At 39.4% G+C, this 15,302-nt stretch overlaps 1 protein-coding gene across 15 annotated transcripts in view; it reads left to right on the top strand.

Annotated features, from left to right (window-relative positions):
* Positions 1-15,302, top strand: part of EPB41L2 (erythrocyte membrane protein band 4.1 like 2) — a 220,709-nt gene that overhangs the window by 142,115 nt on the left and 63,292 nt on the right. For all 15 annotated transcript variants that reach the window (XM_075597313.1, XM_075597308.1, XM_075597316.1 and 12 more), the window contains 5 exons: positions 1,185-1,260; positions 8,857-9,075; positions 9,516-9,603; positions 13,425-13,577; positions 15,024-15,121. In XM_075597313.1, coding sequence (XP_075453428.1) covers positions 1,185-1,260; positions 8,857-9,075; positions 9,516-9,603; positions 13,425-13,577; positions 15,024-15,121 — 634 coding nt within the window. The remainder of the gene's footprint in view (positions 1-1,184; positions 1,261-8,856; positions 9,076-9,515; positions 9,604-13,424; positions 13,578-15,023; positions 15,122-15,302) is intronic.

Below are 15,302 nucleotides of genomic sequence, written 5' to 3'. Positions count from 1 at the left end.
CATTAAAATTTCTTATTGAAGTGACATTCTATAATTCTAAGGCTAGTTGTATTGATCTTGGTTATTAAACAACAATGTAATAGTAATGAATAAACACATGCAGCCATGTTACTATAATTCATGCATACTTGGACATTAAATATCTTAGGCCATGTCGTGGTGTTTGCGCGCTCGAGAGCAAAACAATGTACCTGAATTGTAGTGTTCAAACTGCGCACGTGTACTTGGGTAGTCGCAATAAGAGCCGAGATGTCCAAAAAAAATTTGCCTTTGTCGTGCGATGCCGTGATCACGTGCGCTGTTCAGCCAATGAGGGCAAACCGGGCATGCCCCTCGCCATCGCGCAACCCTGCAGGCCACGAATCGCCCCAGCTACATCCGAGCATGAGGTCACAGCGCTCGAACGCACGTACTGCACCGACACACTTTATTCGAGCAAATACCCAGTATGTACCTGGCAGATACCTGGAATGCGCCGCTCCTCACCTCTGACAAGCCCCGTTGCATTTGCCTTCCCAGCCTGGGTTCATGCCTGGCTGACGGGCGGCTGATCTGTTAAATGATAATGATTAGGATTTAATAGGCTGCAATGCTTCGCGTGTCTACCAGATGGCATAAATTCATGAATTGTAATGCAGTATATATATATATACTGTGCAGTATTGCAGCCAGAGGGAATAAAATGCTTCAATCCCTGCCTGGAAAATACCTCAATGCACTCGGGCAGAAAACAGTCACAAACCTCAATACACCCGAGTATACCCGAATTCGTGGGACTAGCCGAGCTCGAATAAAGTGTGTCGCCAGTGTACGCAATCACCCTGGACGCAGCCTTACGGTCTTCATTGTCGCTTACTAATTTTTCCTATTGTACTCCTCACTACTTTGCTACTGACCAAATGTCTCCAGTGGTTTTTCTTTTGTTCACGAACACTTAGCAGATTTTTCCAATTGTAGCTCTTACATTCGAAGTTTATAAAATAAAAATGAACTTACAGGGTCTTTGGCTATTACTGGGAAAAAAAGTTAACTTTACTGACTGCTCCTTTTAAACATGACTTAGGAGGTATTTTTGCCATATTTCCTGTTGAGAACTGTTCTACTACACTTCATTATTGAGTAGTGTTGGTCATAGTACATTTGTATACATAAAATAATTAACATGATAATTCTCTAAATTGCAGGCTCTCCCTGGCTGTTTGTCTTCAATGTGAAGTTCTATCCTCCTGACCCTTCCCAGTTATCAGAAGACCTAACAAGGTACTGTGCTTGTGCCTTTTTAATACTTGAATGTGCAGCTGATTTTATCTTTACTCTGACATGTCATGACTGGTTTACCTAAAATAATTTATTGCATACGGTCTAAGGATTGAAAAATTAATCGAGGACAAGAATGGTCTACAGTATTTACCCCTTCAGTGTTGAAGGGATCTTCATACAGGTATATGGCTGAAATGTTGATTTGAACATGGACTAACCTAGAAAGAACAGAAGCCCCAATGCTACATCCAATATGACAAATTATATAGTGAAATAATAATCTATCTTTTCATAACTAAGGATCATTTTGGCAAATTCTTTTGCCAAATTATTTTTAAGCCAGTAAACACACCCCGTTTTAATGCTCCTAACATCTGCAAACGTTCTATTTAACTCTGATGGAGGAAGAAGTCTTAATAGACTGGCTATTCCCAGGTGCATCACAAGGCCGGCTATTTAAAGCAGAAGTCCAAGCTGCCGTTTTAATTTTTTTTTATTTTAAATTTTCCCTCTTTAATATGTGCATCTATACAATCCACACAATAAGTAATTAGCTACGTAGCCGACCGATCTGTTTTCCTGTGATCGATCAGCAATGATACGGCTCGGGGGATCACTAAATGGCTGTCCGTGCAGCAGAAGAGGGCCAAAGATGCAAAGTTTTGTGGGGAAGATTATGTGGCCAGGCAGTCAATGGATACAATTGGTGCACTGCCAGAGAGAGGGCAGGGCTCAAAAAGGGGTATGCCAGAGCCTGTTTCAGAAGATGAAGGGGATGTGACTTTGTAAATGGTTGCTGTAGAAACAAAAAATGCTGGTTACATTATAAAACATTCAAAATGTAATTTAGAGTTGTTTTTTTAAAATAAATAAATAAAAATGTTACAAGTATTTTCTCATAGTACAGAACTGATTTCTAAAAAAAAAAAAAAAAACACGTAGGAAATTGTTTGGACTGAGCCTTTAAGAGTGGGCTGGGCGAGCTTTAACCAGGGAGGAGGGGCCACAAACCTCCATGCCATTGTTTACCAATTAAAATGTAGAAACACAAACCAGCAAGCTCAGAACCCCACCCCACCACACCATATTGTGTCAAAGGAGTGCTGCTGGTATTGTGACCTAATGCAGAGGTGCGCAAACTGGGGGACGCAAGATTTTCTGGGGGGAGGGCATGGTGGTTACAGAGGCCCCGTGCTTCCCTGAAGGCATTTGAATTAAATGCCGAGGGATTGCGCGATGCCTCTGTAACTTCACTTACCTTTGTGTTGGGCGACGTGTCACCATAGCAACCAGGCGTCAAATAATGCCACAGGGTCACGTGATGTTGCGTTGCCATGGCAAGTTATTTCCACGTTATTGGAAACAGCAGTCCATAACAATAATATTTATATTATAATATACACACACCTTGTCGGTAAAAGATTTGAAAGAATGTCATGCAATATACAATATTGTTTGGTGGAGCCTAGCTACAGTAGTTATTTGTATTAAACCTAAATGCTAAAAGTGCAGTACTCCTCTCAAAATCGAAAAGGCCTAAGGAGCTGTCACTGTATTCACGTCAGTGGGAGTTTTTGCTCCTCTTTGAAACTTCTAGAATCAGCGTCTTGTCTGTAAAGCTGCTTTTAGAAAGTCACAATACTGGACCGTTTTAAGAGTACAGGAAATGCTAGAAATATGATGTACATAGGACATTTCATGGCTTTCTGTCGCTGTGAATTTACTTTAAGTAGGGCTTGATGTGTAATTTGATGCACAACACATAATCATGGAGCATTCCGATAACTCATGACCTTGATTTATTTTATGTAATTATAATTATGAATGATGTACTTCATGTTTTCATAACCTTGGCATTTGATTTCCCTAAACTTTTCTTTTGTACTGTATATACTTTCAGTCAGTTGTATTTCCCTTCACATGACTGCCACGTCTTACAGTAACAGCACATCAGGCTCGTATCCAACAAGTGACATGTACATTCCTATACTGTAGCTCTCAAGCCTAAACACACATGAATAGAGGGTTATGTCACAGATAATCCAACTCTGCAATTTATTGTGTAAAGCTACTACATCAAATATAGTCACAATGGTACACTTCCTCTTAACTCTGTAGAGAATACTTATGCATTTGTCAGTAGTTCATTTTAGAGTTTTGTTTTCTCTTGAACTGCTGTCTGTGGTCAGCGGCAGTAACTCCTTCTGCGATGGGCCAGTGCTAAAAAGATTAAAGTAGGTTTTAAGGACTGATTGGGTATCTGCATAATCTACCTTGAGCTTTGTCAGATGAATTTGATATTAACCTCCTTTTATTGAAAATTTAATTTTTTATTTTGGTGATGTGTATGTTAGAAGTCTATATCAACTAATTTGCTCTCTGTAATGTTATTAATATGTTACAAAATCAAAATTCTTGAAAGCCACAATTCGCCTATTTTTATCCCCCTCAACCCCTGTTTATTTTTATGTTTCGTCTTCCTGAGCTGAACCGTGATATTTCCAGCTCTGGAGTCCCCGATTGCCGAGATACTGGTGAAATCACCGGCGTTACTTCCTAGTTATTGAAAAGGATTTAAACACCTGTCCAAATAGGAAGCTGCAACCGATGACTTTGAGACTTTCTATTGGCCCATGGGATTTAGCGGCCATTTTGTTTGGTAAAAAGGAGCAAGAGGAATTGCTGCTTTAATATTTAAGACTTGCCACTGTGTTTTATACAATTATGGTTGACCTTTCTGGGTGACTGCTTTTTTATGTTAATGTTTGAAGATTATTTATATTTTTATTAAGATTTTAGAAAATAGATATGCTGGTTGTATTTGGATGATCTTGGTTTAATTAGTGATTGACTTGTGTATTTGTGTCTAGATATGATCTATTCATACTCCCACCCAACAATACACTCACCTTTGTGACCCTGATAGACATTATGACTTCTTGAGTCACAATATATGCAAGGCTGTAACTGGTATACGTGCTTGTTTTGCTTGTGCTTCACCTCTACCCTGACAATCTTGTCAGTACATCTACATATATCCTTTCCTCTTTCCTTAACCAGCATGCCTCCCTTATTCTCTGGTGTACTTTCTGCTCTAGCCCTCAACCTTGGCTTAAGACATGTACATGCTTCCTAAGCTCCTGCTCTTGCTCCTCTGAAAGCCTCTGGAGGAAGTCTCGCACACTTGCTGATTTCCTGCACTACAAATTCCTCCTTTCGTGCTTAAACTCCGCTCTCTTAGGCCTCGGGCATGGTGCCTCGGGCCGCGCTGATCCGCGCTCCTGCTCTGCCTCGCCTGCTCAAACTGGAGCTTTTTTGTGTCCTGGCAGGTGAGGCAGTGAGTGTCACGATGACACCAACTTTTATCAACACATTTATATTTCTGGGTACTTGATTGAACAAAAAAAGTTGCAAAATAAATTGTGATTTATTTCCTTAATAGACAAATACACGACATCTGCAGAATACACTTGAAAACAACACTCACTGGGATAAGGGAACGAAATAAATTGTCCTTGGAATGAAAGAAATTGTCCTTTGCTTGCCAGTGCAAGAAATGCAGCCTTGGTTTTAAAAGTCCTGTGGTTATGTTGTTGTTAACCCCTTCACTGCTGGACTGGTTGCTGCTATGCTGGAATAAAGTCTTGCATCTTTACATCATGGATTAAAATTCAGGAATCACCCTGGGGAGCCACAGTTATAGACTGCCCAAAGCTATCTTTAACATGTGGATCCAATCCCCCTCGTGGGAACAAAACAACCCACGAATAGCCAAGTTACCCACAGTTCATAAGACCGGTCAAAAGGGCTGTCCGGTGGTCAGGGCGCATGGGTCAGGTTGACGCCCATGCCATTTATCATACCTGGGCTACACCCATAACTTGGTGCATTTCCGTCTGATTTTTGACCAATAAATGTCACTAGCCTGACATCTGCTGTGCATCAGTATGCCAGTATTGTATACATTATGGGTCTCTGGGTCTTTTAATAACTGAAACTCTTTTAGACAGGGGGACTCTAAATCTGTGAGAGCCTTTTGAGGCTCCGTCATAAAAATAACTACAGTCCATTGAGAGCCCTTTGAGGCTTGGTCATAAAAATAGCCCCAGCTCATTCACCCATATCACAGCTGGATGTCCAAGTAATTCCTGCTTGGACCTACAAAAAATACCCCCTGCCTTACATTTAAGATCAGCCATCATGTGTCGGTTAGAGGGTATGGCAAGCAATGCATCTTGTCTTTTACCCTTGCAGGTAGGGAATGGCCTGCAAATGGGGGATAAAAATGGCTGGGACAGGGCAAACACAGTAATGCATAGCAAATAAGTTTAACCACTTCCTTCCCTGTCACAGTGAGCGCGCTTTGTGGGCGGAGGCGGGCGGGAGGCGGGGCTAGTCCCTCGCTCCCATTGGATGTGAGCGGTCACGTGACCGCTCCTCCGCTCCCCATAGCGGCAAATTTTAAATTTGCCTGTCTCCTCAGAATTTCTCATCCTCCGCACGCATGCGGAAGCAGCTGCTAAAGCCGCGCTGATGACAGATGCAGGGGGTAAGTGCATCTGCTCAGCGTGGCTCAGCACGGCCTGCTGTACTATGTCCCAGGCCTTTAGGCTAAACAACGCTACTTCTCTGCACGAATTATCAAAAATCTAACATACCTTTTTTTTCTATCTTTGACTCCCGTCTGCGACCTCCTCCTTTCCATTTCTCTGTTCGTGCAACATATCAATACTTTCCCGACTACTTTAAAGCTGCAGTTCAAGATGCCGTTTTTAAAAATATATATATATTTTTTCCATTGAATATGTGCATCAATACAATATGCAAACTGATAAGTGATTAGCTAAGCTGTCGATCGATCCGTTTTCCTGTAATCGATCGCTTGCTCTGGGTTATTTAATTCAGTTCTTGCACAGCATTGTGGGAAATGTAGTTTTGGAATATGATTGACTGGGCTGTTACTGTACTAGATACAAGTAGTTCACTGCTAGAGAGAGGGTGGGGCTCAGAAGGGTAAGGGGGCTGTCACTTTGGAAATGCTGCCTACATTAGAAACATTAAAAATGTCTTTAATTTTTTTTAATTAATTTATTTTTTTAAATAAATGCTACAAGTATTTTCTCATAGTACAGAACTGATTTATTTATATATAAAAAAAAACACATGTAGGATATTGCTTCAACTGCTGCTTTAAGGCCACGGTAGATCTAATCTGTCAAGACATCTCACTTGTATCTCATACTGCTCTACTCTCTAACACCGCTTTACTATTGACTATTCACCTATCACAGAATTTGTTTTGTCAATATTCTCCTCTCTTTAACCCCATTCTCTCTCCTGTCATCTGACCTCTTACTCCTACTCTGCTTTCTATACTTGCACACACATATTCAACTCCAAGCTCTCAATCAGGGACTTTGCTTTTAAACATGCAGTAGTCACACCTATCCTAAAACAACGTTATTGGTCATACGTCTCCAACTATCGTCATATCTCTCTCCTGCATTCTGCATCTAAGCTTCTTAAACTGGTCTATTCACGCTTGAGTAATTTCCTAAACAGTTCTAACCTCTTAGACACAGTCTAGCTTCTGCTAAAACTGCCCTCTCCAAACTACAGATGCAGCCACCAGTATCCGACCACTTGCCTGGGAAAATACTGTGGTGATCTCACCGTAAACTCTGAAATATTTCGGTGAGATTTTTCATCCAGACTAATGGCCCATCGGATTAACACAGCGGGGGTCCCTGACGTCCCATTCAGTTTGATTGGGCTGCAGAAATCTCACAGAAATGTTGCAGAGTTACTGTGAGAGAGACCCAGATTTTCTAAGGCAAGTGTTGGATACTGGTGGCTGCATCTAAAGCCAACGATATACACTTTGCCAAATCTCAAGGGCTCTACTCCCTTTAATAATTTTGCCTGACTTCTCTGCTACTTTTTATGCGGTCTACCACCTTTCACTGTACTGCACATGTTTCACTACCTTTGTATCTGCAACAAAGCCCTTTCCTGGTTCTCCTGTTCTCTATATCTGCTACTTCAGTGATTCCATTGTTTACTCCAGTGGTGTGCAAAGTGGGGGACACAAGATTATTCTGGGGGGTGGACTTCTACCTGATCTTCGTCATTTGCCGCCATGGGTCATGTGACGTGTGTGTCACCATAGCAACGTCCAGCAATCTCATTAGATACTTAGATGATCTCAGAGAATAGGCAGTACACATGTATAACTGTTGCATTCTTGCATACTTGAAGGAGGTGGGAAAGGTACAAGAGGGGAGGGAGGAGTTGAAGTGTTGTGAGTATAGGGATTAGAGTGTGAACAAGAGGTTTGAGGTGATGGGGTCAAGAGTGGTAGAGGGAGAAGTGATCAGCAGCAACACAGTCCTAGAAAGCAGGAGTTGGCAAGAGGTGTAGAAAACAGAGGATGCTTTGCCGAATGGGATTCACCTTGGCCTTTAAATAGTAAGAAACGTCCTGAGGTGAAATGGAGAAAGAAAAATAGGTAATAGACCATGGTCTGAGTTGGTCAACGAATGAGAAGAGGCGGCGTGGGTTAGACTTGAGTGTTTAGTGACAGTATTTTTTTTTTGTCTGGGAGAAGGCCGACTTGAAACAGGATAGGATACATTTGTAGTGAAGGAAGTGTACGAGAGTGAGAGATTGTCAGTCTGTAGCAGAGGAAAGGGTGGAGCCAAGAGCCAGTAGATTAATGGAACGCAAATCTATGTGAAATGAGGGGGAGATTGAGATGAAGAAGAGAACTGAGATTTGTAGATGAGATGATGGTCAGAGAAGGGGAAATGGAGAAATCCGATAAGGTGTTGGTGAAAACCAGGTCGATGTAGTGGCCATCCCTGTGAGTTCATTGGTGAAGGTCAAAAGAAGAGGTTAGAGAGAAAGCGGGAAGCCCAAGGGAGAGAGGTCATCACTATTGCAATTGAAGTCCCCGAAGAGAAGGGGTCAGAGGAGAGCCAGGATTCCGTAAGAGAGACAGAAAGGGATGAGTAGAGGTAGGTGAGCGATAGATGACCGCCACGAGGAAATGAGACAAAATCTGGACAGTGTGAGCCTCAAAGGAAGGAAAAAGAGAGGGAAGAATAGGAATGGTTCGTTAACGGCAGATTGAGGAGAGGAACCCGACGCCTCCACCCTTGCAATCAGTGTGTGAATTTGTATTGATGGTAAATGTGTAAAATCTTCAGGTGGCCGTTGTATTCAAAATGAAAATAATAAACTTTTTTTTTGTGTACTCTTGAAATTAATATTAAAAAATAAATAAATAAAAACCCCTAACTAAAAAAAAAAACGTTTTTTTTTTTTAACTACCTTCTGTCTAAAAGCAATGAACTGTTGAGATTTTCAAGTCGATGGCAGTTTAAAAAATAAATAAATATCCCAGTGTGTGTAACCTTATTTGCTCTAATAAGTTGTACGCAGATATTCATACAATTTGTTTTCCTTTGCCAAGAGGTTATGACTTTTTGAATTCACATCAAGGTCTGGCTCACAGTTTCCCTCTCAGTTTTTATTTATTTTGTTTAGCGTTAACTAAATTGTTTTGTATTCATTTCGGTGTTCCTTCTCACACAGATATTTCCTGTGCCTTCAACTTCGTCAAGATATTGCTTCTGGCCGTTTGCCATGTTCATTTGTGACTCTCACACTCCTCGGTTCTTACACGATGCAATCGGAGCTGGGTGATTATGATACAGACGAGCACAGAGTTGATTACATCGGTGACTTTCAGTTTGCCCCCAATCAGACAAAAGAAATGGAAGACAAAGTTGTGGAGCTGCACAAAACGCACAGGTCGGTTAACTTGTTACAAGTTCACCGTGGCTTTAAAGAGGATTGTATTCGTTTTCCTCAATATACTGGAAGTTTTCTATTTTGTAATACATGAAGTTTAGTATTATAAGTGCAGAATCTCATCTCATTCATTACTTTGAAGGTGAACTGTATAGAGTATTCCAAGTAGTTTTTAGTTCTCTACAGCAAGGATGGTAGCGAAACGTTTGGAATACCATTGTTTTATTTTCCTTTATTTCCAAAGTTGCTGTTTTAATAAATATTGAATCTATAATTGCAAAAAGAAATACATTTCATTTAGAAAGTAAGGAATTGTCTAATAATAAAAAGTAATAATAAAAAGTAATAATGATTAAGAATACAAACTGTACCCAATCTTCCTGAGACAAAAATGTTTGCATATCAGTACTATTCAACCCATAAAATCATTTTCAATTTAGGGGCCTGACTCCAGCACAGGCAGACATTCAGTTCTTAGAAAATGCCAAGAAACTATCAATGTATGGAGTGGATCTGCATCATGCCAAGGTAATGTTTGCATTTGTCTTTGGTTTAACCAGGTGTAAATGGGACTAAAAGAAACCCCTGCAGAGATCAGCAAACGTCCTTTTAAATGTAATCGAACAGTCAACTTTCATTAAGTATTTTGTACAGAGTTCCCTCCCAAAGAGAGAAGGGAAATCTTACAGTAGATCGAAAACAGTTGCAGCTTTAACAGTAAATGCTGTAATGACAGCAGACTGTCATCACATTGTTGAGGTTATTGGTATTTTATCTTGGAGAACAAAAACTGTCTATGTAAAATGTTCCATAGATAACTGCTGGGACCAAGTAATCACGAATTGAGTCTCTCGGCTCTTGGAATAAGGTAGGCAACTGAAACGGTCACTTGGCCCAAGAAAAGCAATTCTCATTTAATGTACTGTATACTTTAGCAAACTGGGCGTTGTTGGAACAGATTGAAATAGTGCACAAATGTGGTGATTTGATACATTTACTATGGTTTTTGGTATGTCACTTTTACTAGAAGTTTATTAAGCTTGTTTAAATTGTTTGTGTCACATACACCACTACCCAAGTGCACATGACTGTATGTACCCGGAGCTAACATCCAGCTGACTCCTTTAACTCCCTCCCTGCAGGGCACTAAAAAGGAATAATAACCCTCCCAAATATGTCACACTATACCTCAATCATGCTGCCATAACAAAGAATAATTTTAAGATACATCTCTGTAGTTCTCGGTAACCCTCCTTATACTACAAAAAAAATAAATGTATTTAGCACAAAAAACAACTTTGCAAAATGTGGTCGAAAATGTGGTTTATCTCTTCAAAAAGGTAATATGTTCAATTAGAGCCCAAAGACAGTACAGCTTAACCCCGTTATAGTGCGGTTCTCGGGGGCCACCTGCGACCACCGTGTTATAAACGGGGTCGCGGGAAAAAAATGGCTGCCGAAATGTTTTTTCTTCTTTTTGTGGTGGTACCGTGTCCGCCGGAGGGGGAAAGCTGAGAACTCTCCCAGTGTTCCCAGACCCAGTGGGGCAGCGGCAAAAGTACACAGCACTCACCCGGCATCTGGCAGCTCTTCTCCCTGTCTCTGCTTCCTGCTTCTGCTTCCGTCTTGCGAGAGCAAGCTCCCTTAAAGAGACAGTGTGTCTCTGTGTGTGTGTATTTGACTGTGTGTCAGTGTGTGTGTGTGTGTGTGTGTGTGTGTGTGTGTGTGTGTGTGTGTGTGTGTGAGTGTGCTGTGAGTGTGTGCAGTATGCTGTGAATGTATGCAGTGTGCTGTGAGTGTGTGCTATGAGTGTGTGCAGTGTGCTTATGAATGTATGGAGTGTGTAGTGTGTGTGCAAAAAAAAAACTTTAATTTTTTTTTAATTCGGGGTCCACGCTGAAACTGCGTTACAGCGGATTGCGCTATAACGGGGTTGAGCTGTACTTATTAAATCTCAAATGTAATATAACAAAAAGTGTATATATAGTTCTTGTGATAGACAATATGTTACAAAAAACAACAAAGGAGAGAGAACCTTGGTGCAAGCTAACCCATCAATGCCCCTATGTTCAAAATGGAGGCCTGTAGTAGTATAATGTAGATAGACGATGGAGGCACACAAGTAGTTAAGCTAAAATGCTGCGATTTGCTGCATAGTAATAGGGAGAGCTAAAGTAACGTTTTGGAGACAGAGCCCCTTCTTCACACAAAAGCAACACAGGTGGCTTTTGTGTGCGTGCATTAACCTAAATATATATATATAGATATATATAGATATATATACACAAAAAAAGACTGCGCTTGTAGGTATCTATCTGCAATAATATACAAACTTAACTGTATTTTCAAAAATATAAAAAGAACCTAATATATACCAGAAAATGATGCTCTAGCAATATAGTACCAAAAAATAAAAATATATAAAAATAAAAACTAATTATCATAAACTAGTATAACCAGTGACTACTCTAATTAAAACTAATAAACATGCATATATATGAAAAATAAAAAAGGCTGAGTGAATATTGAGTGATGGGGGGAAAATAAAATAAAAATGTAAAAGTAACAAATGATTATCTAAAAATAGAGTCCACAAAAACCGTATAATGAAAAAATCTTGTTAGGATGGAAGGAATGGATGGTGGCCCTCTATGTAGGATACTGACAACTTTCTGAAAGGAACAACGACCTCCCACTGCATCTAGAAAACAAGAAGAGAAGAAAGCGCCCGATCCTAGTGTATTATGATGAGATACAAAATGTAATGTTCCAATAAAACTCCAACAAATGCGCACTCACAAACATAAAAAGTATTCAAGCATGTAATGAGTAATACTCATTCACCAGACGCTGGAAACTGCTGCTCCGCTCACACGTCCTGCTCCCACAAGTTGTATGGCACCTCTGAGCTACCGTCCAGCAGGAGCTCCAGAGAGTATGCAGCTACTCCTGTTTTCGGCCGGAAACTAACTGTAGTGAACAGAGGTTCCGGATAGGAGGAAGGGAGATGGTAGGACCATAGGAACCAAATCGCCAATGTGTCACTATAAGGTGGCGTCCCAGAACACAGCGGGGCAGCGTCCCAGAGTCTGAATGAGAGTCCCAGATAGCGAAAAGGTCTGGTGCAGTGACCATCACTAGTTAGACTAGTATCCCTACGCGTTTCTTCACACTTAGGTGATTTCATCAGGGGATAAGTGACGGATGTACGTCATAGGTATTTATATTTACATCCACCAATCAGCAGAGATCATGGCTATTTGCATAGATAAATACAATCAATTAATGGCCGTATGTCCCAATAGACCCATACAACAATAACATTGTCAAATAGAATTAAATCATTGGAAATATACATAGTTATGACCAAAAAAGGAAACATATATATATATTCATGTGTGTGTATATTTTTGTTTGCACCTTTAGTATGTACGTGTGTATTAATCAGGCTATATGTTAATTGAGCAATAATTAACAATTCATAAAATTGTGAAAATGAGCCTGTATTAAGTGCATCAATTTATTTTGCGACTTCTTACAACATGAATGTATATATGTGTATTAGTTATATTTTAAAATACACAGGTACCAATGTAAATATAATAGTAAATACAAAATTTCAAAAGGAAAATGGAAGAGGAAAAACAATAAATGTATTATATTAATCAATCCAATCATTCAATCCTCCTATAAATTTGAGATGGATGCTAGCCACTTGACAGTGATCAGCAACCTCCCAAATGGGATACTAGAGGAGGACAAATGATTGAGATACATTTAAGGTGTACTTGAAAGGATAACATATTCGAAAGAACCCACTCATACATTGCTCCGATCAATCTATTAATATTTTTCGGAGTGTCCATGACCATGCAACAGAGTGTACGAGTGATAGATAATATTACATGGATATTAATTATTGTAGTATTGTTATTTATATTAATAATATTAAAAAGTACCCCAATACCAACAATATGTTACAAAAAACAACAATGGAGAGAGAACCTTGGTGCAAGCTAACCCATCAATGCCCCTATGTTCAAAATGGAGGCCTGTAGTAGTATAATGTAGATAGACGATGGAGGCACACAAGTAGTTAAGCAAAAATGCTGTGATTTGCTGCATAGTAATAGGGAGAGCTAAAGTAACGTTTTGGAGACAGAGCCCCTTCACACAAAAGCAACACAGGTGGCTTTGTGTGCGTGCATTAACCTAAATATATATATATATATATATATATATATATTTTTTTTTTTTATATATATATTTATATATATATTTTATATAATATAGAAATGTAGTACTATTAAGTATGTTGACAAAAGGGTGTGTTTTTCCTTCCGGTTTAGGACTCTGAAGGTGTGGATATCATGCTTGGAGTGTGTGCAAATGGACTGCTAATTTACAAGGATAGGCTCCGAATTAACCGTTTTGCATGGCCTAAAATCTTAAAAATATCCTACAAACGCAGCAACTTCTACATTAAAGTCAGACCTGGAGAGGTAAGGATTGAAGCAATGATCAGTTGGAATTAAAAATGGGGCCGGGGCAGAGACATGTTCGTACACTTATAGTTAGATAAATTGTTATCCATGTGTTCCTCCCAAACCTAGTCAAATATTTGTATCCTGTGATGAATTCTATTGTACTCAAGTCAGTATGTGATTAACCTCTTGAATACTGTAAAGACGTTTAACATGTTGAAGAGTTGAATTAGAAGAAATGGAAGGACATCAGAACAATTTGTTTTTCCAATTGCAAAAGTTCTGCTTGAGTACAGTTGGACAGAAACTTGCACAGTGATTTAAGTTTGCAGATGAAGACACTTAGTATAAGTGACTGACTTGATCAAGGTACGGAATTTTAATGCTTGCATCATTAAACAATCTGGTCTCTACTCATGACTACATTGGAATTGTCAGCAAAGAAAATAAATGTACATTCACTTTTACAAGAAAAGGTGATCATTGCATATACCCCGAGGAAGAGAAATCTCATTTTGTACATGACCGCATGGAAAATCTGTTACATTCTAAATTAACTGCAGCAGAAATTTCCACCCACTAAAGCTTACTTCAGACACCAACATGTTTTTTTCTTAATCCATTTACTTGGTGGACCTTTAGGTGTTAAAATTACTTTGTCTCCATAGGAACTCACGAAAAAGTTGAAATGTCATTTACCAATGTAGAAACGTTATTTACAGTATATATACTCAAATTATTTCAGTTTGAAAAATGCAGATACATGCATCTACTTTTCGTTAAAAATGACAGTCTACATTCATATTATTTGGTGGCCATATTTCTGTATAAACACAATGTTCAAACATTTATTCAGGACCAATGCAACAAAAGCATTACCATGGTTTTGCGATGCTGGTGCAATTTAGAAGCTTAAATTGTTCTCCGTTGGTTGGGAATGCAGTCCTGAATAAATGTAAGGAGGCTACATCTGTATTTTCTCATTTAAATGTTATTAGAGTGATGGATAGTTGTTTTAATTAACAAAGATATACACTTTGCCAGAAAGATGGACTACTTATGAAATGTGTTTAAATACCATTATTTTCCTAAATGCTTACATTTAATTGCACAAAAACATATCTTATAGTGGGCTACGGCAGAACTTCCTATGTCTCAGAGAGTGTAAAACTGTTCCCATCAAGCACTGCTGTGTATTGCTTATGCACTGCTTGTTTGGTTTCCTGTAGAAGGTTATTAGCAATTTCTTATAGGAAGTGATAAAATGGAAATTGCCGTTCTTAAGACGTTCCTATGGTGCAATTATAACCCAGGCATGGAAAGTGTGAGGCACTTTTTGGTATGTCAGTAATAGAGATTTGATGTTTTGGCGCAGCATGGGAGACACATGAACTCTGTACACTGCCGTATGCATTAACTAACTCGGAAGGAAACGCTTCATTTCTTTTTGTGGCTGTGTTCCAGCTGGAACAGTTTGAGAGCACCATTGGGTTCAAACTGCCAAACCATCGAGCTGCAAAGAGGTTGTGGAAAGTTTGTGTGGAGCATCATACTTTCTATAGGTAATTATTGCAGTATCATGTACCCAATGTTTCTTAACACTTAAATATGCATGCTTAGAACATTTTAACTTAACCTCCAGAGCTGGGGAAATGTAATGTCAGGAGCTTCTAGTAAGTAGCACTTTTGACTAACGGATTGAATTTGGAATTGATTTGAGTAAAGATCCTAACATGACAAATA

The sequence above is a fragment of the Ascaphus truei genome, chromosome 4 (assembly GCF_040206685.1).
Source record: "Ascaphus truei isolate aAscTru1 chromosome 4, aAscTru1.hap1, whole genome shotgun sequence".
NCBI classification, from domain to species: Eukaryota; Metazoa; Chordata; class Amphibia; order Anura; family Ascaphidae; genus Ascaphus; species Ascaphus truei.
This window is presented reverse-complemented; position numbering and strand designations above follow the sequence as displayed.